Source organism: Clinocottus analis, unplaced genomic scaffold, assembly GCF_023055335.1.
Source record: "Clinocottus analis isolate CAN_PGR_092001 unplaced genomic scaffold, fCliAna1.0.p SCAF_14, whole genome shotgun sequence".
Classification (NCBI taxonomy): domain Eukaryota; kingdom Metazoa; phylum Chordata; class Actinopteri; order Perciformes; family Cottidae; genus Clinocottus; species Clinocottus analis.
In genome coordinates, this window is record NW_027175865.1 from 2,011,314 (window position 1) to 2,037,925 (window position 26,612).

The 26,612-nt window shown below is 46.1% G+C and overlaps 1 protein-coding gene across 1 annotated transcript in view; it reads right to left on the reverse strand.

The window, feature by feature from the left end:
• The window catches only part of macf1a (microtubule actin crosslinking factor 1a), a 173,078-nt gene that overhangs the window by 95,601 nt on the left and 50,865 nt on the right, over positions 1 to 26,612 (reverse strand). The window contains exons 3-6 of the mRNA XM_068576059.1: positions 13,240 to 13,301; positions 9,040 to 9,129; positions 6,899 to 6,976; positions 6,183 to 6,275 (exon numbers count right to left, since the gene is read on the reverse strand). Coding sequence (XP_068432160.1) covers positions 6,183 to 6,275; positions 6,899 to 6,976; positions 9,040 to 9,129; positions 13,240 to 13,301 — 323 coding nt within the window. The remainder of the gene's footprint in view (positions 1 to 6,182; positions 6,276 to 6,898; positions 6,977 to 9,039; positions 9,130 to 13,239; positions 13,302 to 26,612) is intronic.

The window sequence follows — 26,612 nt, forward strand, 5'->3', positions numbered from 1 at the left end:
GCTGCCGTTTCATTCGGATTCCTCAGATTTGCGGTCGGCTTGACAGTAATCCAAGAGCTCTATCTACACTCGGATCTGGCAGCTCATGAATTAATGATGTGGTTATGTTATTGCAGTGAGAGAGAAGTAAGATCCGTAGCGCCACGCAACAGAGATCGTTGGGAATCCTATCCGTCACAGTGCTCGCGGAGCAAGTAGTATCAACGTTGACGCTGTCGACATCTATCGTAGTAGCGCCGGGCTCGGTGGTGTCTCATTCTGCCGAGGCAGCACGGTGTCCAGATTGGTTGTGGGCGAGGGATAAGCGCAGTCAGCCAATGCTGCCGCGGCTTGCAGGGGGGATTCAGCCAATACTCTGACAGCTTGCTAAATACTCAATCAGAGCTTTTGGCTTTCCGCCCCGATGCCTCTCCTCGTCATCCTCCCACGTTTTTTCATCCTGCCCATTGAGCTGGTGCCTTCGAGTGACGCGTCAATCCTTCCAGCCCGCGAGCGCTCTTCCTCTTAAGGGACTGTTGTTGTCAATAGGTCGGGATCCAAAAATCGCGGCGTTAGTTTTTTTCCATTGGCAAGATTGCCGGGAAGGTTTGCACTCTTGGAGCCGACCATCTGCCACATACCTGTGGAATCAAACTCATTGTAGTCCAGAAAAACCCACAAAAAAGCAGTGTGCCGGAGTGACGGCGCCGGTCTGAATCTGGAGGCAGCCAAGCACAGAGAGACTATCTTAAGCTCCCCAGACAAGCTTAGCGTCCCATGCCTCTCCCCTGGATACCAGTGTTAGACTCCCTGAGGACCCGAGTTGGCCGGGAACTGTGTTCCAGCACTATCCAATCATAAACCTCCTGTGTCCTGCTGTCAGTCTGCCAGTTACTCAAGCAGGGTCCCCCTTCATCAGGTGGTGCAGTGCGACGACGCAACAGCCTGACAAAATTCACAGTTTGCAGGAGGTGGAGGGGTGTTGAGACCTTACGGCTTCTGCAGAGACAAAATCGTCATAGCGGTGGAAAAAGGGCTCTCGTTCTTCAGTCTTTCTGGTGCCCGTTTGTCTCTTAATAACTCCTCACGTCCACTAGATTTAATTAGGAAGAGTCTCGGGTAGGAGCCAGAGCTCGACTAAAGGCAGAGGACAAGACTGGTCCTCCGGCTGCTTTGCGCTTCAAGATCCTGCTTGAAGTAGCAGCCCTACTTCAGGTGCAGATGTGTGTCTGGATCCGAGCCAAAAAGGGATTTAGCGTTCATTGGAGGGCAGTCTTAAACTCCACGCAGCACAGCGGTGGAGGTTAGGACAAGAGGGTCCGCACTCCATGTTCCCTTACAAACAAAAACCAAAAGACATGCCGGGAGCAGAAAAAAGAAAAAACAAGAATGCAGGGCGTCTCCGGTTAAAAGAAAAACACTGGCTCCCTCAGACAAGCATGGCTGGATTGATCCGATTGACACGCCGGACAAACAGCAAGTGTGTGTCTGTCCTGGAGACTGTTGTGTGTGTGTGTGTGTGTGTGTGTGTGTGTGTGTGTGCGGTCGTGCCTGCGAGGTCCCTTTTGGTCAGCTGTGTGAGCCCGTCTGCATACGTGTCCTCGAGTGAGTCTCGTCCTGCGGTGCGTTTGTGTGACGCGAGGCCTGCCGATCCGAGGAGGGTGGGGGGAAGCCGGCAGCTCCGGTGAATGCAGGCAGCCCGGATCCGTCTCTCGCTTGTCGGGCTTCGCTCCTCCGCTTTATCCCTCGCTCGCAGACGCCGGGCGGAGGGAGAGGAAAGCTTTCATCTACCGGCTGCTGCAGCTTCACGCTCTCTTCTGCTCGATCTCTCGCTCTCACAATCCACCCCTCCCCGCCTGCCTCTCCTCGTCCTATCCGCTTCCTCGTTACGCCTGCCGCTGTCTCTCTATCTCTCTCTAGCTCTCTCTCTGTGTCTCTCGAGCTCTCTCTCTTGGCTGTTAGTGAGCAGCCTCCATGCCACAAAACACACATAACACTTAAACACACACACACACACACACTTGACCCAAAAGCTTCCCTGAATGACAGCGAGCAGGATAGAAATCACATCTAAAGACTGGCGAGTCTCCGCAACATAAACCAGGAGCCGGTGCGCACTTCAATGCGTTTCCCTCTCTCGCTCTTTTCCCCATCTATTGCTTTCCGCCGCCATCTGTCCGTCAAGCTACAGGTTATGAATGGCTCTCGGGGTGAAGAGGAGAAGGAGGAAAGGAGGGAGGGAGGGAGGGAGGAAAGAGATTTGAGGGAATTAGGAGAAAGTTGAAAGGGAATGAAGAAAAAAACAGGAGCGGGTGGATGAAGACTGAAAGGATCGAGAGCTGAGGAGGTGATGGGGCGAGAGAGGGAACACACTTACACATTATAGCAGTGAGGTTGGGAGATATACTAGATATGCAATAGCAATGGTCATCGCAGGCTTTTTTTTTTTTTTAAATGGCAACATGGGATTTGCAGGATTTCAATGTGATAAAGTACCTGGATTTTACAGGCCTTTAATCCACTAGATTAACACAAAACGGCTCCTTTCAATCTGATGTTGTTGAAGCTACAAGCGGTTAGCGCTGTGCTAAAACGATTATTAACCGACGGATTCACCGTTTGGACAGTTAATACTCAAACCGTGATCCTTTTTCGGCTGTTCTCCGCTCTCTCATTTCTCTGAAGTATGAAAGAGTCATTGGTATGAAACGTTTCTGGAACTAGTGATTCTGACATATGGACGCATCATGAAACAATTCACAATTGCAATAATAAGGCAATTAAAAACGAGTTGCAGCCCGAATTGACGTTGTATGAAATGGGGTCGGGAACCGTAAAGAAATTGTGATCTTTATTTTCCCTCAAAGGCATTTGGATTCTTAACTCCCCTCCTACTTGTTGAACACATTAATGGCTTGTTGCCACACACACACGGTCTTAAAGCCTCTGTAAGCTTCCACCCACCATCACTGCACATATGTTGAACAACACAGCTCGTGCATGTGATTCTGTAAGTGCAGAATGCATGGAGAATGTTTACAGATGGACAGATATGGATGGAGACCACTAACCGCCAATTGTAATCCATTTTATCTAATTGACCGGAAGAGAACAACACACACAAACACACACGGAGAAGAAGGCGTGGACCGCACTAATCAAGCCCCCCCGAGGCTTTCACCCGTTCACACTGAGGCTGCACGGCATCGGGAGATGTGGGAATCAGACCGCGGCCTCTGTCACTTTTCACAAGACGAGCCAGATGCACGGTGTGCTTTCAGAGGGGCTTTTGATCCAACATCCAGCCGCTCGTTTGACAGTAATGTGTTCGAGTAAGAAGTGATTGATTTTTTTTTTCATTTTCATTATCATAGTTCAGGCTCCGTCTCCACACAGAGGAGCCTTTGAGGTGACGAGCCCTGATGATGTCACGTTCCAAAGCGTTTCGGAAAAGAATATTTGAAAAATATTTCTCCTCATTTCTATACTTTAGTAGTAAGAAAATAAGTATACTGTTTGCCACATAGATAGAATCTGAAAATTTTAAATATATGAATGAGTGAGTTTTGAAGACTAATAAAATATCAATTAAAAAAAGAATAGGGAAGTTACGCAACTCTGATGGCTGCAAAAACAAATGATGACATCATCTAAAAAACTTTGACAGGCAAGTGAGAAAAATATTGTGGTTATCCACAGACAGGTGAAAAAAAAGGTTTTGCCAGAATAATTCAAGATTTGGTTCATTTATATTTAGTGAGGATTATTTAGGGCTCCGTTTGGGGGTCGTCTTTAACACCGAGCTAACTGGTGCCACCTAGTGGCCTGACTGAGTTATGACAGTCACGTTTAAATAGAGAGTAGTGGGATCAATAGAGCCATGGTTTGATTCCCAGGGATGAATATATAAACGCATGAATGATATTCATTAAAACATCTCACTATTGTGAACTGGGAATCTTTTATTAGATGCTAGAAAGCTCGTCTGTGTGATTTGACGAGCAACATTTCCGCTCTGTTACAGAAAAGATGGACGTTTTGGGTTTTTTTATACTCGCTTGTGAGAAGTGACGAGCTGGTGGCTGACAGACGTGTGCAGAAAACACACAATGCAGAAAATACACTTTTTATTGTATAGAATAACTGTCTGTTATCTGTGCATATGACAGTAAAAACATCTTGAATCTTGAATAATAATCATCATCGTCATCATCAGAACAAAGCAGCCCGGTAGGAATAATGTAGACATTACAGATTTTTTCATTTGGGTCATTTATCTTGAGAATATGTGTGTCGTTCAGACTCTTCAGAGGTCGAGGATTAACGTCCTGCAGCTATTCTGCCCGAACACACTGATAAACATGCAACAGCTGGGAGCTGAGCTTGAACTCGTGGCCTTCAACCACAAACGTGAGCTGCACTTCTATGAAGGTAGAGTCTTTTTTACCAGAGCAAAATGTTTGTAAGTAAATTATCTCCAAATCTTTGTTCTCAATTCAAAAAATTGCTCGTAAAAAAAAAAAAAAAACGCTTGCAAAAACAAAACGCTTGAAAAAAAAAAAAAAAAAAAAACGCTCTCCAAATTAATAATTGCTCTAAAAAAAATAAAAAAATTTGCTCTCCAAAAAAATTTTTTAGAGCAGATTTTAATGTTGAGAGCGTTTTTTTAAATATTTTTATTTTTTAAGAGTAATTTTATTTTTTAGAGCGTTTTTTTTTTTTTTCAGAGCACATATTAGTAATTTTTCACTATTACTTTTAGTATTACTTTGAGTCACAAAGAAAAAACATTTTATGACAATACTTCCTGAATTGTCCTTCACAAAAACTATTTGCAGAGTTAAAATTGCAAAGTAGATTAAATCCTCTTGTTTTTTCAGTGCGGGACATTTCCATCTTTCACACTTATAGATTTGTGTATGTTTGTGTATTTCTACACCCGCAGGTCTGTTTCATCCCGGTCCAGTCCATCATCTTTGTGTCAGTCCTCTCCTCCCCCTCCGCCTGCATCCCTCCATCCATCCCTCCATCCCTCTCTCTCTCTCTCTGTGTAACACAATGTTCTGCTGAGTCATGCCCAGTGAAAACAGTTGCCGGGGTGTCTCACACACACACACACACACACACACACACACACACACACACACTACTGTTTCCACGGCAACCGGTTGGCAGTGTCACCTTGCCGAGGGTCACGGCCGCAGCACAACCTGGTGGCCAACCGCAGCAACTGCAACTAGTCCATGAACCTTTCCTGATGTCAACAGGGCAAACCGAGAAAGTTTCCGGAGATAATGAAAAACTAGAGGTTAAGAACGTTGTGTTGGAGTTGTTGCATTCATTTGTTTTTGCCTCATCGTGCACGACTGGGACCCGGTGGGAATGGGAGTCACATTGACGCAGGGACATTTGGTGGGAAATGATTGCACATCAAGGATGTGCAGCAACAGCCGAAAACAAGCGACGGCTGAAAAGTCTAAAAACTCCTTTTTTTTTTACCTGCACTGCAAATCTTGAAATCCTGAAATCCTCTTGGACCGTGAGTCATTTTTTGGACCGTTTTTTTACATCACTAGCTGTTGTGATCATATGATTGCCGAAAATACAAAATGTTTTCACCACAAAAGCACAACAACAACAAAAAAGAAGTCATCTGTATTTGCTGAGAGCAACAACCAAACAGTGTCCTTTGTGACGCTTCAGTCAGGAGAACACAAATAAATCTCAGATGCCTTCAGGCAGAGTCACATTGTACCTCCTTAAAACACTTATGAAACACACTCCAATGACGCGCGTTAATCCCACTGTGTAGCATACGTACACACACCAGCATGTCTGCTCTCAGTAAGGCTCTGTCTGGAGGGAAGAAGGGAACCGTCTCACTGCTCAGACGTCCGACAGAACTATTTTAACAGACACACCGATTTCCACGTCTGTTGCATAAGTTAAACCAGCGTTTCCTTATGCAACAGACACACAAACGCACACAGAGCTGAGCTCATTCCTGGCAGTGATGATAGCTCCCAGCGGCTCGACAGACAACCCGAGTGACAACAGGACACCGCAGGAATAAAATCCTCATGTGGGGCAATTAGCGTCGGTTGAAATCCAGATGGAAGCGGTAATGAGTCGGATTATGAAGCCTCGTTGAACACACTTTGTTCAAACCTTCAAAAAACTAGCATGTGAAAAAGGGCACAGACCTGGAAGTGAAGGATGATGGTCCAGATGAGACCCAACGTCAGCTTGGGGTTCCCGTCGGTGATGTCATCGTTCCTGATGTTCACAAGTTTGACCTGAAAACGGTAAAAACAGAATAGTTTGTAAAATGATAGAGAGCTATAATACATGCAACTATTTTACCCATAAAGCGGTCACTGTTAAATCACTACATCCTCTCAAAAACACCAGATTGGACCATCGAGGAGGAACAAGTCTTCATTTTCTCGTTAAGGGATGAAACATTATCTCCGTTCCATCCATCATACCCATTATGTGGAAGAGACCTTGTCAAGTCTCGCGGCTCTGGCTAAGCTAAGCCAAGACGTATAATTAGACCTGCAGGGAGGAAAAAGGGTCAGTCCTCCACCGCTGCTGCCTCCAGGGAGCGAGACGAGAGACGCAGCGGGAGAAAAGATGGAAGAGGTGTTTGAAGAGGAGGAAAGAGTTAACGAAGAGAGTGTAAAACAGATGAAATTGTGATAACGAGAGGGGAAACAATGAAAGATGCAGTACGAGTCTGTGTGAAACACACAAGACAGACCACTAGCGTCCACAAACTGGGAACTTTAAACATGAAAGTTGTGGCACAAAAGCAGGTTTTTGTGCACGGGTACATTTGGAGATTTGGGATTATTTTACTCCCCTAACATGTCGTCTTTCATACTAGTGGAAGGAAAACATGTGTGGACGTGCATACCTGTCTCTGTTTGAGGAAGTCCAGCGCTATTTGGACATTCTGCAGTCGATGAAATCTCATGCGTCCCTTTTCTCTGGGCTGGGAAAGAAAAGAGAGAGAGAGGAGAGAAAAATGATGAGGAAAGTCAACAAATGCATTGAAGCCTCTTATTATTTCTTTAGTGACGCAAAAGCAGAAGGCAGCCGTGAGTGCAAATCAAGCTGAATTCAATCCACAGTGCAGTGATTAAAACAAAGTCAGCGCGGTTGTATTGACATGAGATGGTCCTCTGGGGGGCGCTGTCTTCAACAAGAGCCGTTAAAGACATGCCGAAACGCAGCAGCGAACTTCACCCAAACCATGCCGGTTCAGAATGAAACAATGCAAACTTCTCATCACAGAGCTGTCTTTTATTCACCGCCACCACGTCACAAACACACATCCATGGTACAGTTCAGCAGGAGGAAAGAGGTCGTTTAAGAGAAAAGGAAAAAATAGATAAAGAAAGTCAAACACACGCGCGCACACACACACTCTTTGTTGCAAAAAGTACATGAGCACGATGCAGATGTGGGTACACACTGTGCACTACACACTGTGCACTACACACTGTGTACTACACACTGTGCACTACACACTGTGCTGGTAAAGAAAAGTTACACTCAGGGTTAGTTATCACTTCAGCAAGACTGAAATTATGAAGAGAAGAGAGGAGAGGAGAGAGTGTGTATGCGTTTGTTAAATAATAATAAGTGAGCTAATAATTTACTTCTTCATAGTCTTTTTTTATATTTCTGAATATGTTAGAATTTTACATCCTGAACTTTCATTGTCCTCGATAAAGACTGTTTATGCATTTTGAATTAACCGGTGATGGTGTTGTACTAGACTGTAATATAGTGAAATGTGTTTAATCCCCATGGATGTAAAGACAGAAGGAAACCACAACCTCAAGAAGTAACATGTAGTTATTATAATCTATCTGTCCATATTTCTATCTATCTCTCCGTATATCTATCTGTCCGTATCTCTATCTATCTATCCGTATATGTATCTGTATATCTATCTATCCGTATATCTATCTATCTGTATATGTATATGTATCTGTATATGTATCTATCCGTATATCAGTCCGTATATCTATCTATCTGTATATGTATCTATCCGTATATCAGTCCGTATATCTATCTATCTGTATATCTATACTTTCATCATGAAGCCATCACAGCGTTTGTGTGTGTGTGTGTGTGTGTTCCAGCACAAATGACGGCCTACACGTGATGTCACACAGTAACATCGCAGCGTCGTAAAATGGTCAGAAATCAGTGGCACAGCACTCGCATGCAACCTCACAGCTCCACCTATTGAGGAGCTGGGAGGGTGAAGCTGAAAGGTCAGAGGTCAGGATATGGGGGGGAGAGGGTTTCATTCAAACGTACTCCCTGAGCTCCTTCCTCCTCCTCCTCATCTTCCCCCCGGAGCAAGATGAGAGGGGGGGCCCGCGAGGCGAACGACCTTTTCAATGAAGGGCCGCTCTTCTGTTGCTATGATAACATAAGGGTGGGGGTGGGTGGGGTGGGTGGAGAAGGGTGGAGGGGGAGATAGAAAGAGACGGAAGAGGAGATGTAGTGACATTAAGAGAGGACAGGATGAAAGAGGGGAGGTCCGAATGAACAAAAGGGATAAAAATACCACAACTGTATAAAAGTCACTCCCTGTTCATGAAGGTGTCGGGTCAGAGAGGAGTGTGTGAGTGTGTGTGTGTGTGTGTGTGTGTGTGTACATACATAAAGCAGAGTCAGCAGTCGGACTCTGTTAGCCTACCGGTCCTTGCTTGTCTGTCAGCATTAGGGCTTACGGCTCTTACGTCACCACGCCGAGCAAAGTCAGACCACCGGGGCTCAAACCGCCGGTTGCGCTCAACGTTTGGCAGGAATGGTGCGTCAGCCTGGAGCCGTCTCCACTGCCTCCCCCGAAGCCGGCGCTATTCTTACAGAGTGCACGTGACCTTCTCAACACTGTCATCCAACTGGGGCTGACAGGGCGCGACATGGAGTGTGTGTGTGTGTGTGTGTGTGTGTGTGTGTGTGTGTGTGTGTGTGTGTGTGTGTGTGACGGAAAATGTGTGTGTGTGTGAGAGAGAGAGAGATAAAAATCCATACCAGGGTGACTCCAGAGAGGACCTCCAGCAAGGAAATCAGGTTGTGTCCATCCCTCAGGTCCTCGTACAGGTCTGTGATGTGCTTCCGCACCTGAGCGAGGAGGTAGGAAAGAAAGAGGGCGAGTGAGGAGGAAGCAGTGAAGGTGAGAAGGAATGAAGGGAGGGCAAACAGAAGAGAGAAAACAAGTCAATCACACACTCCCAATCATCTCTGTTGACTCAGCGCTGTTGACGCATGTCAAGGCGATTGATGATTGTACTTTTGATTAAAATGTAACTGGATCACTTAAATCCGTAGTTTGTTGTTTCTTTTTTAAAATAAACTGTTTGCTGCTTCATCAGAAAGCAGCCAGTGGAGAGAGAGACGGAGGTCGCTTCAAAAAAATTGCAGACTACTGAACAGGCCCACACCAACATGTACCGAGCTACAAGAGATGAAAAGAGACACAAATGGCTACAAAGAGACATTGAACGACTAATAAAAAGACATAAAAGGTCACAAAGAGACACAGGATGACAAAAAAAAACACACTAAATGACTTCAAAGAGAAAGGAAAAGACCACAAAACGCCCAAAACATGATGTCAAAGAGACAAAAATGACCTGAGACGCACAAAACAACAAAAAAGGAAAGGATGGAAGTGTGTGTGTCTGGCTCCTATAGGGAGGACAGGTTGCTGGGGCCTTTAGCTCTTGTGGCCCCAGGGGGAGTCTCATAACTCTCCTCTGGACCCAACCAGGTGATCAAGGGCATGCGTCAACCTGCATTACAGTTTTTTTTTCCTGCACTTGGAAAAGTTTTGCTGCAGTCCTGGCCTCAGGACAAGAAACCGCACTACCACACTTCACCACAAGAGGGCGGGACAGTCACAAGAGTGAGAGTTCCACATCCAACGAAGTCATGACTCACCACATATTGAATGAAATAATAATAAACAACCTCATAGCTCCGTCAGAAAGGTGCTCTGTTGAAGCTCACACAGCTATGGCTTGAAACTGCAGCTCCAAAAGTAACGACATCACTCCACTTGTCCTCAATAACCCCATCCCTCGCTCGCTCTCTCCTTCCCTCCCTCATTTGTGTCACACTCTCACCCTCTTGTTGGAGGCCGACGCCAGCGATCTAGACGGGAGCTGACGGACCGAGTGTTAATTAGAAGACGGGAACGAAACACTGACTGGAAAACGGGGCGCTGCTTTTGTCTGATTGTGTGTCGGAGCTGGCTGAGACATTGACTGGTTTAATACCAGTTTACTGGAAACCCCTCCCTGGACCCAACCATTGGAACCACTCGATCAATCCACCGTCTCCACGTTTGTAGTGATTTAATGTATAAATCAGGCTGTGACGGGTCCGTAGAAACCTTCAGAATAAAATCTGCTGGATGGAAAAGCTGCTGAAGGAGACGTCAAGATCAGAGTCTGAGTCATGAAGAGAAACGTCTTTTAAAGAGATGTTTTGTTAAACTACACACATTTTGGGGTCAAAATAAGTAACTGACAGAACTTGATTACTTATATTAACACAACTATTCTTATGAAATGTTATGTTTAAGTATGCAGATTGAGCCATATCAAATGGTAACTTTTGAATTTAGGAGAAATCTACAAACACAAAACAGACCAAGTTCTAGAATTGTGGATGTCTGAAAGACACTAAAAAGACCCAAATCTCATGAAAACACCCATGTTCCTGCCAGAAGTGTGTTGTCTTTAATAGCGCTTGACATTCTCCTCTTCTGGGCTGTAAACATGTCTCATAACGTGAGCTCCCAGCGCTCGTCTCTGTGAAAAGCCTCTGGCCTCCTCCTGACTCCTTAAGGCTCTGCTGCTGGATTTGTGCTCGCTGAGTCAACAACCCTGCTGGGTCAAAGTGTGTCACCGCATGCCAGCAGCAGGTAGAATATAAGCTCTCACACACACACACACACACACACACACACACACCCTGCACACCTAAGCAGCCACAGACGTGCCAGACGTGACACACAGAGCAAACTGTGATGATGTCACCCAGCAGGAAGCGGAGGGTCAGAGGTCACTCGTCCATCTCCGTCTCTTTATCTTAACTTTTTTTTTGTCGTCTCGTGAGCTTAGTTTCCATTCAGTCTTTCCCTCCTAATCTTCCCTCCCTCTCGTCCTCTGTTCCCTCCTGTTTGTCTCTAAATCTCTCTGCCGACGGGGCGGAGGTTTGTAGACTCAACAGTGCTGGCGAGGAGCCAACGGATGATGTAGGACACGCAGCTATTCCACCCGGCCGTCGGTAGAGAACAGCGTTGTGATGCGTTTCTGCTACTTTCTAACGGCGGCAGATATTTGGAAAAAAAAAAAAAAAAGGTGGAGGCAAGAAATGTTTCGCCTCCTCCATATCGTCCTCACCTCTCCGTCCTCGTCTCAGCGCTCTCTTTAATACTCACGACATGACTTCTGTGCTACTACGGCTGGCAATGTGTCTGTGTGTGTGTGTGTGTGTGTGTCTCTTTATTGATTCAAACACACACACAAAGTGTGAGCGCTGGTGCATTGTGTCAGCTGGAGACACTGTTCAGATTGTTCCTCTTCTCAAATAGTTTTCTTGCTGTATATGGAACACGTCTGCTTACTTTTTAACCGCCTTTCGAGCTACTTCTTACTTTTCTATTTCAAAACTTTTGAAATGTAACTTGAAACACAAATATATATTGAAATAACATAAAACAGAAAATCTGCAAATCGTCTCATTTGAGAAGAAAAAACAAATTGGATATTTGTTGACTTAAAGATAAAAAAGACAACGCCAAACTTATTGATCTATTCTGTTTCAATGTTTCAGCTCTACTCAGTATTTTTCTCTAAATAATAGTTATTTTCATTATCAATTAATCGGCACATTACGTTCTTGATCAATCAATCAATTGAAGTTAAAGTTGATAATCTTCAGATTTTTTTTTCTGCGTACTATTTCTTGAAATCCCGACAGCAATAAATATAATAAAAAAATAGTTTGTTGTAGATCATTTTGAGGTGAGTGGCTTTGGAGGAAGGTCTGAATGGTCGGGCCGTCATACAGCAAATAATTACATTTTGAATCATGAACCAATTTTGTGCTTAACAAAAAAGAAGACCTAAACCAATTTTTCAAATAACAAAATTGTTGCCAATTAATCTTCCGTCCATCGACTTATCGATGGATTAACCGATCACGTGCTTTGATGGAAAGCCCCCTCGCGAGCCGCGAAACAGCGACGCCTCGTTCCAAGAGAGCGGGAGCTGCTTTTCCAGCTCGCTCCGTCTCTGACCTACATCTCCGCTCAGCGGTCGGTCTGACGCAGGGTAACACAGCCGTGTGACGACAGGCGCTCCAGAGTTATGGGGTCAGACAGACGCTTTGCTCCCGGGTCATGTGACAGAAATACTCGGCCCGGTACACATACTGGACTTCATGGGCGTGATAGAAAGGTCATGTGTGCGTGTGTGCAGATATGAAAGTATGCACACATGTTGGCTTTTGGTTCCTCTCTTGACTGAAGGGCACAACGTTTGACCGCGTTCACCTGGAAGGTTTTAACAGTCAGGACATCATGCAGCCGCTCCTTCAGATTTCATTTGATTATTGATGCAACCGTCCTCTCAATCACCTCTCGGGACCACGGCGGAAACACAAAGAGACAAAAACAACCTGCGTTTCTAAATTTAGTTTACGCTTGGAACAAAATGTTTTACACACATTAAGGTCTTGGAGTATTATGGGAGTGAGGTATCTACATGGTGGTGGTGGCTTTTTTTTCACGTGATGGGGATAGATATAAATTAGAATAACAAAAGTACTTAATGAAGTACTCTGTTGGTATTGGTGTCACTTAAAGGGAGCTGGTATTGGGCTCAGTGTGTGGCTTTTATGGTAGAGAAGCAGTGGGTATAAGTAGCGCAATAAATCACAGTATTATTGCGCTCCCACTAGATTTACAGTCCAGCTCCTTTAAGACTCTTCACTCCATTGATTTTTAAATAAATGTTATCCAAGAAGGCAAAGCCGGTAGAACATGGTATATTACCGTTTTATCTGTCTACTTATATTTGACACATGAATGAAGGATTATATGATTAAACCTAGACTCAAAAATCTATTTATCCGCGTTGGTCCAAGATGACCGAGTTTTAGTCTTAACATGGTTAAGTCTTCAGCACATTTAATATAAAATAATCCATGGCAATCCCATACCTTGATGAGATGCTTGTTGATCCACTTGGTGAAGGTTTTCTTCTGAACTCTGTCTCGCTCATCTGCAGAACAAGAAGCACAGAGAGAGGACGGGGGTTTATTATGGGATTTAAAATCCAGCATGGCCGCTGCAGCCAGCGGGAGTTATGTAGATGACGAGGTCTCTCTCTTACTCACACACAAACACACACACAATAAATCCAGCACAGAGAAGCAAAGCAGTGGGCTAAACACTCCCCGAGGAGATGGTGAGCGATGATGGAATGGATTGCATTGATTTGTGAACTACAATTTGAGAGAGGAGGGGGGGGGGGGGTTTCACACACACACACAAACACACACACATTCATAATAACACCTTGAGGATGACTCAAGTGTGCTTCACAGTTACCACATGATCTTCTTCAGCAGCGTAAAAGACAAACACTGCGAAGGTTCTTTGAGTTCTCGGACTCAAAGTCCTGTTGATAAGCTCCTCTGTATCTACAAACGTGACCACTTGTAAAGTGTTGACCAGACATCTTTGCTATGATTCAATTAGGTGACGTCATCGGGAGTAAACTCATCTATTGTTTCATAATTGTCTATAATGTGGCGCCTCCTCCTCCTCCTCCTCTTCTAGGTCAGTTCTCCGTTTACAGCTTTAGCTTTTCTCTGTCTGCTGCTGCTGAAGTGAGACCTGCAGCCGGCATCCTCCAGAGGCCGGAGGAGTGATGCAGCCAGGCCAGGAATAGAGCCTGATGCTGGGCCAGGACTGTGTTATCTTCCCCACACACCACCACCTCCTCCTCCACCACCTCCTCCTCTCTTCCCATCAGCCTCTCTCGGCTCGTATCAGTCCGTCTGGGAGAAAACACAGACCTGCTCTCCTTCTCCCGCCGCTCTGGTGAATATCTAACTTCCTGCTGATAGGCTTCAACATCCTTTCTGGAGATGCAACGAACACAGCTTGTACAAAAATGTAATGTGTAATGTGTGTGCAATGTATAGAGAGCGGCCAGGAGTTAAACACCTGTAAAGTCCATAAGCTAGTTTTGACTTTTTCCTCAAACCAAACAATTATGTCACAATCACTTTTTTATTTATTTATTATTTATTTATTATTTTATGATGGGTCAATTGATTATTCAAAGTCTAACGGACTGAAAAATACAATAAGACCCCGAATGTCAATCAAGGAGGCTAAGTGATAAATACAAATCTATGATTCTGTTGCAATGAATCTACAAAATATATATTTTTTAAAAGGTGTATAAAGTATGAAGTCTTTTCCCAGGATCACACCTCAAGTTTTAAAAAAAATTAGCAAAATAAAAGCATTATTTGTCATATTGAGACGAGCTGAATGACAGACGAGTGCTTTCCCTCCAGTTTGTCAAACAGCCAATCAGAGAGCAGCTTGCAGCAGGTACATCCCCCTGTCAGCTGTTTATCTGCTGCCATGGTGAAGCCGTACGGCGGAGCCGCCATGCGGAGAGAGAGACGGTATCACTTCCTCCTTCAAAGACGACGATAAAAGTCAAGTCGACACACACAGTGACACACACACACACACACAGGGACACACACAGTTTACACAGAGGGCAAGCCCTCCAGGCAAAGAACAGATATTTCAACACACTCTTGCTAAATAGTTTCACCACTGCAACACGCCTTGCTTCCCAAACCTGCCGGGGTAGCTGAGCTAGTTAGGAGAGAACAAGAAAACACACAACAGACACACACAAGAAGAGTTGAGGAGTGCGAGTGACAGCCACGGACAGGCGCTCGTTCATCCACAATGGAGGGCGTTGTTATGTACAAACACACACACACAAACACGCAAACTTTCCACGCTGTCCAAACACAACAGGACACACACTTTGCCCCGACACCCACAATGATTGATAGAGTCGTCGTCACCGCCGGTGTGTGTGTGTACAAAGAGGGACACGTGCTGCACACTGGCAGCATGTAAACAACGCCAGTATGGGCATGTACACGTACACACTCTCACACAGACACACACACAGACCTGCACAGCACATGAGCGAGTACAGGTGAGCGTTGAGCTGACACTCGTCCCTGTAGTCCGTCCACATCGTCCTGGGATCAGGGCTCCATTCTGATGCCGGCGGTGCGAGTAATCCCCCTTCACGGAAGTCAGATATTTATAGCGGCGTAGACGTGTTTTGGCAGCCGGCTGCCGACCTGCGTATCCAGGAGCCGAGAGCGAGGCGGCGCACCGGGCAGGTGCACACAGTTTGTAGGAGCCTCTTCCTCCTGCTCTGTGGTTCCCACGTTGCCTTGCTCAATCCCTCGCTGCCATGTCAGCCTCTCCCGGGCCGTGTCCCCCTCTCTCGCCCTCTCACTCTCTTTCCCCCAGCTGCTATCACACGTGTGTGTCAGAGGCAGCCGGCAGCTCCTCCCCCCCCTCCGCCCACGCTCTGAGCCAGGAAAAGGACGTCCCCTACCCTCCCTCCCTCAGCTCAGTTCTACTTCCTCACCAGGCAGCGGCACTCGGCTCGCTCTGTTTCTGGGCTCAGCCTGCAGCCGACGGCGGCTCTGCAGAGGAGCTGCTCGCACTGATTTTCCCGCCTCGCTCTGCGTAGGTAAGCAAGTCCCAAACAAACCCATCAGCGGTGATGTAATCCACGTCTGAGTCCTCTTCACGTGCCACAAACACAATCAGAGAAACATACAAGTTGGGCCTCTTCGAGCTCCACACGCCGCTCGTCCAGTTTAAGCTAACAGAAGCCAGGCGCAGTAGCTCCCCGGTACGACCGTTTCTCGTCTTCCCTCCTACTCTCTTTCACACGTTTCCTTAAGGTGGTGAAAGCAAACGTTTGGCCTTCCTTCTTTAAAAAAACAACAACTAAAAACAGTCCAGAGGCCTTTTTAAGCTCCCGGCAGTGACAGACTCTGAGATGGACTTTAGTCTCTTCGAGAGTGAGCGAGAGAGGGCTGACAGGTTCGTTACGTATAATTTAATAACGAAAGGAAAAACAGGCCCGAGTGGAGTCACTCGTCTCGTTAGCGCATGTGTCTTGGGCTGTGCAGAGATGGGAGATGACATCATGACATCATGACGAGTGCTTCTGGCCCGGGTCCAGACGCGTGCTCTTCAGGCGAGCCCGCCGTCCTTTTTCGCAGCCTTAACTCAAGATTTCCACGAGGCTGCCCTCTTCCCTTCTCCCTTGTTTATCGCAGTGTCTCAAAATAGCTCAGAGGACAGCACCGACGCAGCTTGGAATGAAATTCTGCTCCGTCATGTTTTCTTTTTTTTTTTTTAAAAAGAGTGAAAGAAGCAGAGGTAGGTCATGTGACATGGCCAGGAATCCAGGAAGTGAGGACCGGCTGACAAGACAGCAGGTGTATGCTTTACAGTCACAAGCTCCTCCTCCAGCAGCATCACTCTTTCATCTCCATCCCTCCTTCTTTTGGGTCCCTCTTCTTCTTCTTCGAGTCTTCCTTCCCTCCAAGCGAAGCGCTCCTCTCTCTCTCTCTCTTTCTCTCTCTCCATCTCCAAACGGGGCCGTCCACGCTAAAAATACCAGATGGAGCTTACGCCTCTAATGCCAACGCAGAGTGCTGCTTATCCCTCGCTCCCTGCTTCCCCCACTGTCGCGTCTAATCTCCCCTCCGCTCTCTCCCCCTCTTCCGGCATCCCGTCTCTCTCTCTCTCTCTCTCCTTGTGATCGTGGGAGGGATGTCTCTGAGTGTCCCTCTTTCCCCCTGTCAAGTCGTGTCTCCTTCTCTCACTCACCCCTTTCTTTTTCAGTTTCTCCCAGGGTTCATTTATCCTCCTCCATCCCTCCCTTTTTCATTTCATTCTTCCTTTCCCTCCGCTCGTTATCCAAATTCTCTCCATCTGAGCTACAAACGTTGAATGCTGAATGTTTTCGAAGCAGGACGAGGTCACTCTCAGCTGACGGGAGGAAAGCAGGAAGTTTTTCTCTGAGCGTCGAGTGTTTTAGTCAGATTTAAACTTTTCCTCTTCTGCTTGGCCGCCACTACACATTATCCCACTTCCACAGGAGCCAGCTGCAACAGTTAGCCTGGTTAGCATGGCCACCAGCTCAAGATCTCATTCAATCTGCCCTCCTGTGGTCACAAAGGAAAACGCCTCCTGAAGCTCGAGAGAAACTAGAACCAGTAAATCACCACAGAATGAAAGTTTCTTGGAGTTGCTTTAAGTGGAAGGCGTCGCAGTTTCAAAGAAAGTCTGAACCACCAGGAGTTACATGGTGTAACGACTCAAACCACACGATGTACCAGATGTAATGCTGCACACACACGACCGTGCTTGGCCTACAACTGTGAACGGCTCAGCTTCCTGTCGTGAGAAATATGACCACACACACACACACACACACACACACACACACACACACACACACACACACACACACACACACACACACACACACACACACACACACACACACACACACACACACACACACACGCCTCATTTGTAACCGAGAAACAAGACCAGTAAACATGAAAGTTAAGATTGACACCCTTTCAAAACCACTCACAAGGGACACGCCCCTAAAACATATATTAGTCATTATGAGAGACACACTTTAAGTTTTAGTTGAACCTAAATTCAAAGCAAAAAATAATATGTAATCTACAATAAATATATCCAAGACCAAACTGAAACAGCGCTGTCGAACACCCTAACCCAGAAGCGATGCGTAATGTGCACACAGCACCCTCAGCTGACCATGTGAGAGGACAACATGTTGAGCCGTTTTACACTATAGGAAACAACGACATCATCAGTAAGTCCAGTAATACATTGCTGAAAAGATGGTTAAAAGCTTGATTATATCTATATCTCCAGACATCTTCAGTCCAATTGTGTCACTTCAATTAGAAAAAGAAAAAAGTCATCCAAAGCTTTGATTGTCTCAGGTTTTTGATCACCTGTGTTTCTCAATATTCTCCCACCTGTCCCTTTCTACTTTGCTTAATTCGCTGGAATATTGTCTTAGGGATTCTTTCCCTCCCTGTCTCTCTCTCCCTCCATCCCTTCTGGCCTCCGCCGACCTCTCACCATCGATGGACCAGCCAGACATTTCTCCTCTGGTGAATCTGAGCCCGTTCGTTGCGTTTGGATCAAATTAGACACGAGTCCTGAACCCGATGAATTTGGCGACATGTCCAGTGTCAGGAAAGGCCAGATTCAAACCCAACCCCAGCTGCATTTTTACTGAGAGCTGAGCAAAAGGTATAAAGGTCGCTGCAAACACCGTGCCACAAAGGTTTAGGTCCAGAACAGGCAGTTACATAATGAATTAAACGGATTATTAGTGCTGGGGCTAAACTATATAGAATAACTGAATGAAATGTAAGAAAAAGAGCCAAATATGGAAGATTCTGCTGCCGTGACTCATGCATATGAGATGCAGCGGTCGAGCTCTGCTGCACGGAGACACAAAAGCAGCGTCTCCCTGTCACAGGAGACCCAACAGGAGAGACCTATGTGCTCTTTACGGCACAAGCTGCTTTACATTCCTCTCCAGCCAAAATAGAAAACGTGGATTGGCATCCTGCAGCAAGCTAAAGCTCTAGCACGCCACTAACTGCTGTACAAACTGCTTTAAAAAGGTGGAAGGGCAACGCAGACGCTAAATGATTTAAATTTAAATGAAGACACTGATAAGTGACACATATATGAAACATCAGAAGAGGGGTGGAGCCTAAACAGGAAGCACATGGAGTCAATGGGGACTTACAGGTAAGATAGGGAGATAAAACATAGCGCGAGCGGGGACGAGCAGTCGAAAAGGGAACAAACAGGACGGAGACCTTGTGAGCTGCAGTTTACCTGGATCAAATTCGGGTGCCTGCCGGCGGCGGCGGCGGCGACGGAAAAACCAAAATCCAGCTGCTGTCAAGAAGTGGAACGTCACCACCAGGATGGGCGTCATGACATCGGGGTCCGTTAGAAAGTCCATCTCGTTCTCGCTAACTCTGAGGTGTCAAGAAGTGACAGCGAGCTAACGCGCTAACGGTGACGAGGCCCAGGAGATTCACCAGGAGCAAAAGTTACTGCATCTCCAGTCCCACAACTAGTTGAGTCCAAGTGGGGAGAGTTTTCTGAATGTCGGCCAACAGAATCACGAGGAACTTTCAAAAAGACTTTCACTTCTTCTGTTCGGACGCGACGCAGAACCAATCCCGTCCTCTCTGCAGCATCTCTACACTTTCAGCACGTAAACGCCGCGGCTAATAACTTCTGAGTTCTCCTCTCCATTCAGATGCCCTCCCTCTCTCTCTCTCCTCCCTCTCTCTCTCTCTCTCTCTCTTCCTCCCCCTTTTCCCCTCTCTTGCTTTCAGTCTCGCTCGCTCGCTCGCTCGCTCACACTCCAACAGTGAATTCCATTCCCCTGAAACAAGCAGCCAGACTTTAGCCGTTGCTGAGCACACCGTTATGAACCGGTAAATAAATGAAATGGGACTAAACAGACGGAAATGTGTATATACTGTATGTGTGTGTGTGTGTGTGTGGTTGCCTCATATTCTCTGAAGGGAAACCACACGGGAGATACCCTCATACTCTTCTTCCTGTGTGTGTGTGTGTGTGTGTGTGTGTGTGTGTGTGTGTGTGTGTGTGTGTGTTTGTTTACTTCTGTTGCTACGAGTGAGCAATGCATCCTGGCTGTGATATTTATTCACGGCTATCTTTGAATGATGTCTGCTGACGGCGTGTTCAAAAGCCTCAGACAGTCAGGGGTCGATCCAACCAAGGTGATCATGGCGTGTGTGCGTGTGTGTGTGTGCACGATAGACAAAGACACCCCGCCGTGATTCAGCATGGTGATGCATGATTCAAGCTGCAGACTGGAAGGCCGGGGGGTCTCCAGCTGCTCTCACCTCTCATAGATTTGAGCCTTCGTGTGTTATCAACTGAACGGTCCATGCAATCTGCAGCTAACACGCAGCCACCATGAACAGCTACGTTCGACCCTCAAACAATTTATTATAAAGGAGTTTTTCCTATTTGTGAATGCGACAACAGTCCGATAAGAGCATGAGAGAGCAGCGATGAGATCATTTCCTATTAGTCATTTCTTAATGAGAACAATTACCAAACAACATGAGGTAATGGAGATCCTGATGCCAGCTGTTAATCTGGTGCTTTTCACTGCTGAGGATTGGTTGGCAATTTCCTCATTTGCGACAGAACTACGTTACCCAGAGTCCTTTCTGTCCCCAAAATAATGACCTGAAGAAGCTTGGGCCAGACACTTTTTTTTTCTAAGCGTAATAAAGTTAGAAAATGAGCATTCTACAGTGTGGAAGTCGCTCTTGGAGGAGAACTATATCACCCTTTATGTCCAAAACGTAGCAAATACTCAAACTCCCACAACAAAACAACTGAAGTTAAGCACTGCATGTCTTGAAAAATGTCTTGCAATAAAAGCAAAAAAATAAATAAATCAGAGTGACACGCTGAGAAAGAGGAAACAAAGTGAAAGTGAGAGGAGGCTGAAGGGGAACTTGCAGCAGCCGCATGTCTCTTGCGGTTGAGAGTGTGAAGCCGCCACTGTGGGGCAGGAGAGACCAGCGTGTGTGTGTGTGTGTCGGGCTGCACGACTACACACTGACCGCTGACGGCAAGACCGCTGTCACATCCACACGTCTTTCTGTTGCTGGAAGAATTTATTTACCTTAACAGGTAACTGTCGTTTTAACAGATTCCTCAAAAAGTAACTACTTTCTTTCAGTCCTAACCGAAAACATATTTTAAAAAGATATTTCTCATGTGTAAGAACGATGTTTCGTCGGTGGACTTCTTCCTCCCCGCGTACACGGACCCATCACACGGAGCGACAGCGCTGTGCATGTCAGCTCTCTGGGTCAAGAGGTCAGATCTCTCTGTAGAAAACGCTGCGTCCGGATACGCACAAACGCACAACATTGAGTGTAACAAAACCTTGAGGGGATATGATGTCAGACTACGGCTTGAACCCGACGCCGGAGGGACGAAAGAGAAGAAGAAAGATGGAGGGAGATAGATAAAAAATAAAAGATGGCTGTTGTAGGATTCGGCTGCTTGTATTGAGACGTAAATCACCATTTTTAACTCCGATACAACCGCACATTCAATCATTTTTGCGTGAGTTTTTGTCTGTTTGCTGACATGTTTCTCTCCGAGTGTGTTTTTAATGCAGAAACGTCTCCCATCCAGTCTCTCCCTCCCTCCCCCAGTCTAGCACAATTTCTCCCAGTCAGCATCCTTTTACACAGACGGGCAGGACGCCGGCAAGGTCACCCTGACACGCAAAGACGTGTGCAAACACACACACACACAAATATGGCATACTCTTTCTTGCTGCCCTGCGTTTTCACATTACGTGACTGTACCACACACAGAGAGAGGAGAGCCATAATCCATATCAGCATATGGAAATATACACCGAGCCGTATGAGCAGAACAAATATAACCTTTTGTTGGATCAGTTTTCTTTCCTCACTAGAATGAACCACGTCGAGCGTCAGGACAGAAGTCTACATTACTCTGAGGTCAAGTTCACGGAGGCCTGGGTATCAAATGTCGACACGGTTTTGGGACAACTGGAGTCGCTTCAAGCTGGGGTTGGCAAACTTTGGAAACAAGAAGGAGAAAGATAGACAACCCAATGTTCAATTAAAAGTGCAAAATCCAGAGAGAAAGTCGCCAAGTGGACAACTCTGACAGCCCCTCCCCCGAATACGCCCAGGTAGACGGGCGAGTAGCCCTTCCAACCATTACATCGAGGCCGAAAAGCATTGGGAAAATAATCTTCAGAATAATGAAGAGTGAAAATAACATGGCGCCAACTACTGGTCAGAAAGCTGCTGCTGCACGCTTGGTCAGATCCTTATTCCTAATTATCCTTTGATCAGATATTTCCAGATTTAAATCAGATAGTTTTTTGTACATGTGGTTTAGGCTAAAACGCTTCTACGGCTGCTTTTGTGCATTACGTTGTGCGCATGAGCGCCTGATAGCAGGAGGAAACAGGAAAGACAGCATGTTGTGATGCAGGGCAAAGGGGAGGATGAGCAACAGGAGCATGATGACTGAAAGATCCTCTAACCTTGGACTTCCCTGTTATTGTGAGACTCCTCCACACCGCACAGCTGCATGCGGCGTGACCGTGACACAGCGCTGCCCGCCAGACTCCCACAATGTTCCACCTCGGACCTCTCCAGAAACTCTTCCTGTTTGGAGCAACATTCAGACTGAAGCAGCAGGCTTCAGACGCAACATAAATGTGAATGAGAGGGCGCACAGTCACTGGGAAAAGGTTTACTGGGATCCTGAAAGAGAGTCATGGAGTTGTACTTCTGGTTGCTGTGATACATATGGGACGTATATCTGCAGGGAAAGTTGGAGGCTACTTTGAAACGCATCCAAAACTTTAAGATCAGACCCTCCCTTGCAGTATCCGGCTCTGTAGATAGGGGGCAGACTGGGTCCAGCCACAGAGGAGCACATGCAGTTTGTTGCAGCACTGATTGTTCAACATCTTTTTTCAGCTTCTAAAATAGGGTTTTCTCACATTTTGATCCAGGTCCAGTGCTCGGTAATCATTTATCTTAATGTGTGATGTTTAAACTTTTCAATCTGTTAAAGTCTGCATCCATTTACTGGTATTAAAAGCAGTTGGTTTTTTTTTATAATCATAAACTGAAAAGGTTTAATGTTCGGCACAAGATGAGCTCTTAATCAGTAAAACATTAGACACAAACGCAGCGTGGCTCCATCCAGACGAGTGGATTCTGGCCCTGCTGGGTCAAACCTGAAGACTGCTGCTCGTTCAGGATGACTGATCACACAGCGATCAATCGCTCACCATCTCTCTCATTCTGGAGAGCTATCAGCCGCTAGAAAGATTGATTTCAGTGCTATTCAGTAAAACTTACAACGTTATTTTATTTAAAAGGCCGGTGGATGTTGAACGCTGAACATATGGGAGACAATGTTAAGCTGCTGTTTATTAGGTTTCCTGGGGGGACGAGGGGTTAGAAACTATAACCATCGTATAGCCGGGATCCTTCACCTGCTCAGGGACTGCAGGTGGGAATCATCCAGTTCGCTAAATCTGGTACAAAGCATTTTCTTCTTTTTAGATGAATGTATTTTTGGCCTCTGATGTAAACAAACCTAATAAACTAATTCCAGCACCCTCCTTGTTCCCTTTCTTTATACGATCAGCTGTTCCAGAGGTTAAACATTAACCGTTTACGAGGCGAGTCTTTGAATTTGTAACATTTCAAGACATCGCAACCTTTTTTCCACTTTGAAGAAGCAACTGTGACAATTCCCGAACTTAATCTCAACTAATAAGCTTTAGAAAGGTTACAATTCTTAGAAATTCCTTGTCGGCAAACTCACATCAAGCGTCTTTATTTCCTCCTCTGTTACCTGCCGTGGTCTCTCTGTCTCTCTCGCTCTGTGTGTGGAACATGGAGGCTCTGTTTCTGCCGACAGTAAAGTGAGTTTTGTGTTTTGACGGGAGAACCGAGCGGATGGCTGGTCCCGTTCCAGAGAGCAGACAGGAGTCCTCCGACGGAGACGGGCAGACAGCGATACCCCGAGACGCCATTAGGAGATTAAGGGAGAGGAGGGGAAGGATGGAAGGATGAAACGGGAGGAGCGTGGCCCCCCGAAACATCTAACAAGGACGGATTAACAGGGGTCGACTCGAGGATGCACACAGACACACACAAACACCCCGGGAGGGAACGGGTAAAAAATGATTTAGGAGATGAGTCCAAGTGATGAAAAGTGGGAAGTTGATGTGGAAACAGACTTGAGGTCAGCTTCAGAGCTACCGCTGCAACTGGCAGCTCAGAGAGACACGGTCACATTGACGCTCCTCCTCTTTTGGAGCGAGTGTCAGGAAATGATGCGTTTTCAGCAGAGCGATGAAACAAAAACAACTTCTGGGAAGTACAGTTCAAGTTCGGGAACCAAACTGGGTCACGGGGCCCTGCTGCTGGGACGGGGGACCAAAACATGTCAAAAGAGCAACTCTGGTTCTGGAGGCCTGCGTCGCTAAATGAAATGACTTGGCTGAGACCACACACACACACACACACACACACACACACACACACACACACACACACACACACCCACACACACACACACTTTCAGGACGCTCTGCCCAATTACGCCTGCCCTTTCTCTCACCCGAGATAATGAGAAGAAAAGAACAAAGACTTGAACGATGAACATCTACGCTCTCTTCTATCGCCGGGGCCACTGACAAACACGAAAAATAGATTATTTTTTACAATACGACGACTGATATCTCCAGGAATAATAGAAGCTGTAAAGGGCATACACACAGCTGGAGCTGCTCACGAGTGCTTTGGATGCTAGACAAAAGATTTAGAGCGCCATTTTTCTAAAAGGGACTCTGGTGCTCGTAAAAACACGATCACTTTTGTCCAAAGACACCACCAAAAATCTAACTCCATAACAGATCCTCTTAGTGGCTTTAAGGCATAATTAAGTGCTGCACCTAATTGTTCTAAATGAGTCAAAGGGAGCATCACCTCCATGGTTAAAGGAAACAAATATAACACGCCAATGAGACACGGGACGCAAACCACGGACTGTGCGGTCAAACTCAGACAGAATACAGTTGCGTTTCTGGTTTGGAAGAAACCTCGTCGGGTTAATTCCTCACAAGGAGGACAAACGGACTGGAAGCAGGACAGCGACATGACCTCTGCAACATGACCATCAGGCTCAAGAGCAGCGTGACAACAGTGATGTTGACCCCTGGAGCTTTAACTGCGGTTAGAGCGCTTCTCAGGGTAAAGGGCAAGGATCGTGTGTGTGTGTGTGTGTGTATGTGTGTCTTTAGGGCGACGACACTTCAAGTCGTCACCCTAAAGATCCCTGCTTTGATTGGTTCCTGTATATGGAAGAGGAAGAGGAGTGTGAGAGCTGAATGGCACAGAGAAGCCCTGCATGGATGGATGGTGGGAAAGGAGGGAGGGGACAGAGTTGGAAAGAGGAAAGGAGAATAGTGCGATAAGATTTATGACCCCGTGAGAAAAAAAGAGAGGCTTCGTCCAAACTCTTTTGGTTTTTAGGGCCTTAGTTAATCACAGGTTGATGAGCGAGGAGAAGGAGGGAGAGGAGAGAATGGAGGATGAACGAGTGAGAGGAATGAACATTTTGTTTTTATTTAGATGGATTGACACGCAACCGGATAACAGCGAAGGAAAAAAAAAAGGAAGTGATGCATTTACTGTATCTCATGAGTGAACTGGACCAGAGGGTAAGTTAAGTACAGGAAAAGGATCAAAGTCTGAGAGGAACAAACTCGTGAGATAAGACCGACAGACGGACCTGGCGAAAGGCAAAGAAAAAGGAACAATAAACATCACAAGAAGTCAGCAGGAGGGACGAAGGAAACAGAAAGGAAAGAGTAAAGAGAAGTGAACTCCTAACCCGCCATCCTTCCAATGTGGTTTTGTCCTGTTGGATCACTTCCAGGAGTTAAAACTGATCCTTTCCTTCCTGGTTTGCTAATAGTTTGGTTTCTAGCTGAATGAAACAGACGAGTAGCAGAAATAGGCTTCAAGATTATATGAATATGAACTTGAATCTGAAGTCTTCTCCAATGGAATCCGGTGATATGAAACTAGCGAGTCAACTTGTTCTGGTGTCAACGTGTCGTATGATTTAGCTTTACTTAGCTCAGTCTTTAATAATACGGTTAGCCAGTTCCCAGATCCGCGTGGCGACGCACAAAACGCTTGAGCTCCCCGTGTAGCCGCTTTGTAGCTTGTGACGCTTGCACGGGGGAACTTATCCATGCTACGGTAGCATCAACACGCTAACATGCTCACAATGACAATGCTTACTGATACTGATCTAAGGCATGCTAACTGTGTTCACCATCTGAATTTAGCTCAGTAGCATGCTAAAATGTGCTAATTAGCATTAGTTTTCACTTTTTTTGGAGCTATAAAGCAAAAATATTGGCCAAATAAAAAACAATTATCTGAAAAATTGCAGCTGTTTTCATCCTCTGGGACCATGAACGTCTGCACAAGTCTGGACCAAAACGGTGGACAGATCGAGTGAGCAGCATTGCTATCTTCAGAGCACTCCTGCTTGCAGGGCACTAAAAGCTCAAAGCCCTGTTAGCGCCTTGCTTTGCGACACATGTAGAGGGCAGAGGATGAATGAGAGATGGTAAACGGGGGTTAGGAGGAGGTGTGTATTTGTGAGAAAGAGCGAGACATGCATATAGGGTCGTGAGAGAGTGACGAAGATGAAGAAAAACAATTAGATGGTGAGGTCAGTGGATGGGAAAAGACGAGACCGAGGGGTGAAAGACAAAAAAAAAGGCGAGCGAGTGAAA